General features: G+C 36.1%; 1 protein-coding gene across 1 annotated transcript; it reads left to right on the forward strand.

Annotated features, from left to right (window-relative positions):
- The first annotated feature begins 650 nt into the window (after positions 1-650).
- LOC110534900 (olfactory receptor 1496-like) lies at positions 651-1,774 on the forward strand. The gene has a single exon (XM_021619820.2). It carries the CDS (start codon positions 800-802, stop codon positions 1,772-1,774), a length of 975 nt encoding a protein of 324 aa, XP_021475495.2. The 5' UTR covers positions 651-799.
- The last annotated feature ends 1,201 nt before the right edge of the window (positions 1,775-2,975 follow it).

Consider the following 2,975-nt stretch of genomic DNA (forward strand, 5'->3'; position numbering starts at 1 on the left):
TTGCTCAGTTGTACACGGGGCCTCTCACTCCTCTTTCTATTCTGGTTAGAGCCAGTTTGAGCTGTTCTGTGAAGGGAGTAGTACACAGCATTATATGAAATCTTCAGTTTCTTGGCAATTTCTCACATGGAATAGCCTTCATTTCTCAGAACAAGAACAGAATGATGAGTTTCAGAAGAAAGTTCTTTGTTTCTGGGCATTTTGAGCCTGTAATTGAACCCACAAATGCTGATGTTCCAGATACTCAACTGGTCTAAAGAAGGCCAGTTGTATTGCTTCTTTAATCAGGACAACATTTTTCAGCTGTGCCAACATACTTGCAAAAGGGTTTTCTAATGATCAATTAACCTTTTAAAATGATCAACTTGGATTAGCTAACACAACGTGCCATTGGAACACAAGAGTGATGGTTGCTGATAATGAGCCTCTGTACGCCTATGTAGATATTTCCAGCAGTTTCCAGCTACAATAGTCATTTACAACATTAACAATATCTACACTGTATTTCTGATCAATTTGATGTTGTTTTAAAGGACAAAAAATGTGCTTTTCTTTCAAAAACAAGGACATTTCTTAGTGACCCCAAACTTTTGAACGGTAGCTTATGTAAATTAGATATTTCTGCATTTAATTTTCTATACATTTGCAAAACAATGTATAAAAATGTTTTCACTTTGTCAAAATAGGGTGGATGGGTGAGAATAAAATATACTTCATCCATTTTGAATTCAGGATGTAACAAAATGTGTAATAGACAAGTGGCATAAATACTTTCGGAAGGCAGAGTTGTATAAAGGCAATGTTTCTTGTCTTTTCAGAATTCAAGACAAACATGGACAACACATCTGTAACAGTATTTACCATGACTGCGTATGCTGTCATGGAAAATAACAAGTACCTGCAGTTTTCTATATTTATGTTGTTGTATATTTTGATCATCTCGTTCAATTTGCTGCTGATTGCTGTGATATGCTGTCAGAGAGCTCTGCATCAACCCATGTATGTGTTCATATGTAACTTAGCTGCTAACGGACTATACGGCAGCACTGGATTTCTTCCCTCGACTCTGATTCTACTTTTGTCTGAGACATATGAGATATCGTTGCCATGGTGTCTAATACAAATCTTTTGGATACATACATATGCATCGGTTGAATTTCATATTTTGGCTGTCATGGGATATGACCGGTATGTTGCCATCTGTTATCCACTACATTATCACAGCATCATGTCTATTCCCAAGATGTGTAAACTTATTGCATTGGCATGGCTATATCCCTTTTCTCTCTTTCTGATGTACTTCGGCTTCACTTTGAGATTGAGGTTTTGTGGGAGGTTCATACATTTTAAATTGTTTTGTGTCAATTTTGAATTGGTGAAAAATGCGTGTTCTACTACATCTTACCACAGTATTGTAGGACTTGTGCTAATAGCTTTCCTTATGATCCCACAGCTCCTCATGATTATATTCTCATATGCACACATTTTCAGGGTCTGTCTGAAATCCTCAAAAGAATCTCAGGTCAAAGCACTGAAAACGTGCATCCCTCATTTACTTTCAGTAATAAACTACTCTATTGGAGGGTTATTTGAAATAGCTCAAAGTAGATTTAACATGAGTGGGACATCTTTTATGGTTCGGCTCATCATGTCACTATACTATACATTGCTTACACCATTGATAAACCCTGCAATTTACGGAATGGCCAATCAAGCCATCAGAACGCATGTCTTAAATAAATGCCGTGTGTCTAACAGGTTGGCCTCCTGTTAAAAATGGGTTAGGCACAGTTCTAGTCCGGTAGACAAAGTTTTCATAATGAATACTGAATAAATTGTTAAAGTAAAAGCAATGTCACCGAAAAACTGCAACGTGCAATTATGGCAAGATGTACATGAAACAGATACTGTATATAAATGTCTCATCAAGATGTGGGTGGAGCCTGTCGAGCTTTACATGAACCCTATTATAACAGAATTGAATGGGATATTTACACTTCACATTTGTGAATGTACTTTTCAAAACCACCATGTAGACCTACAATTATGCTGTAAACATTATTTTAGTTCTAAAGTCACTATAAATAAAGTGTATGAAAACAATGAAAAGCATCTGTAATCCACAATAGTGTATATTTTCATGTTGTCATCATTATTAGTACGATTACTTGTATAATTAGAACTATTTCTGCCACTGTCTGCCCTGTCTCAGAGAGCTGCCCTTCACTTCTGTTGATTTTTTGTTTAGATATAATCATTTATGTATGTATCTAAATACACAATTGGTCAAAAAAGGGCTCCATGTGGGTTTTCTTAGGCAAGTGTAGGTTTTATATTTAATATCTTATACAGCATACAGCCGCATCAGTCACCAGACTACATTTTAGTCTGAGGCCTACTGTACATAGAGAATGAGACAGAATAAGTTCACATTTGTTAAGTGATGAACAATAATTGTAACTTATATATATTTCATGGATTTCTCTGTCAATTTAATAATAAAAATGAAAAGTACCAGATTAAACAACTGTGTTTTTTGCGTGTGATTTCCTTTATTTTGGAAATATCAATCATCAACCTAAATCATGGGTTATCTACGGTATGTATAAACAAATACAAGAGTTTGTAATGATCAAAATGGAAAATATAGACTGGCTGTAATCGATCATTTCTGAAAGTTTTACTGTGCTTGACAAATGGCTGATGTTAGTAATGATGATTGGGAGCCCTTGCATTGATGCGCTATTCACATTGGCCCCGATTCCAACCCAGGGTAAGCACACGCAAATGGAAAGTAATTCCTTTTTATGTACTTTTATCTCTATGCATATTCTGACCTTGAATTTAAGCATGAGAATAGCATGCTATTCACCCGTTGGCTCAGGGTGGAGATTTAAGAAATGAAGGTGTGGCGGAGGTGTCTACAGATGAACCCTATTCTGACCTTCACTTTATTCCCTCATAATCCCACCACC

The sequence above is a fragment of the Oncorhynchus mykiss genome, chromosome 10 (assembly GCF_013265735.2).
Source record: "Oncorhynchus mykiss isolate Arlee chromosome 10, USDA_OmykA_1.1, whole genome shotgun sequence".
NCBI lineage: Eukaryota > Metazoa > Chordata > Actinopteri > Salmoniformes > Salmonidae > Oncorhynchus > Oncorhynchus mykiss.

What these genes read in the sequence shown, in the direction of transcription:
- LOC110534900 (XM_021619820.2), top strand. Translation starts at nt 800, where the DNA reads ATGTTTCTTGTCTTTTCAGAATTCAAGACAAACATGGACAACACATCT.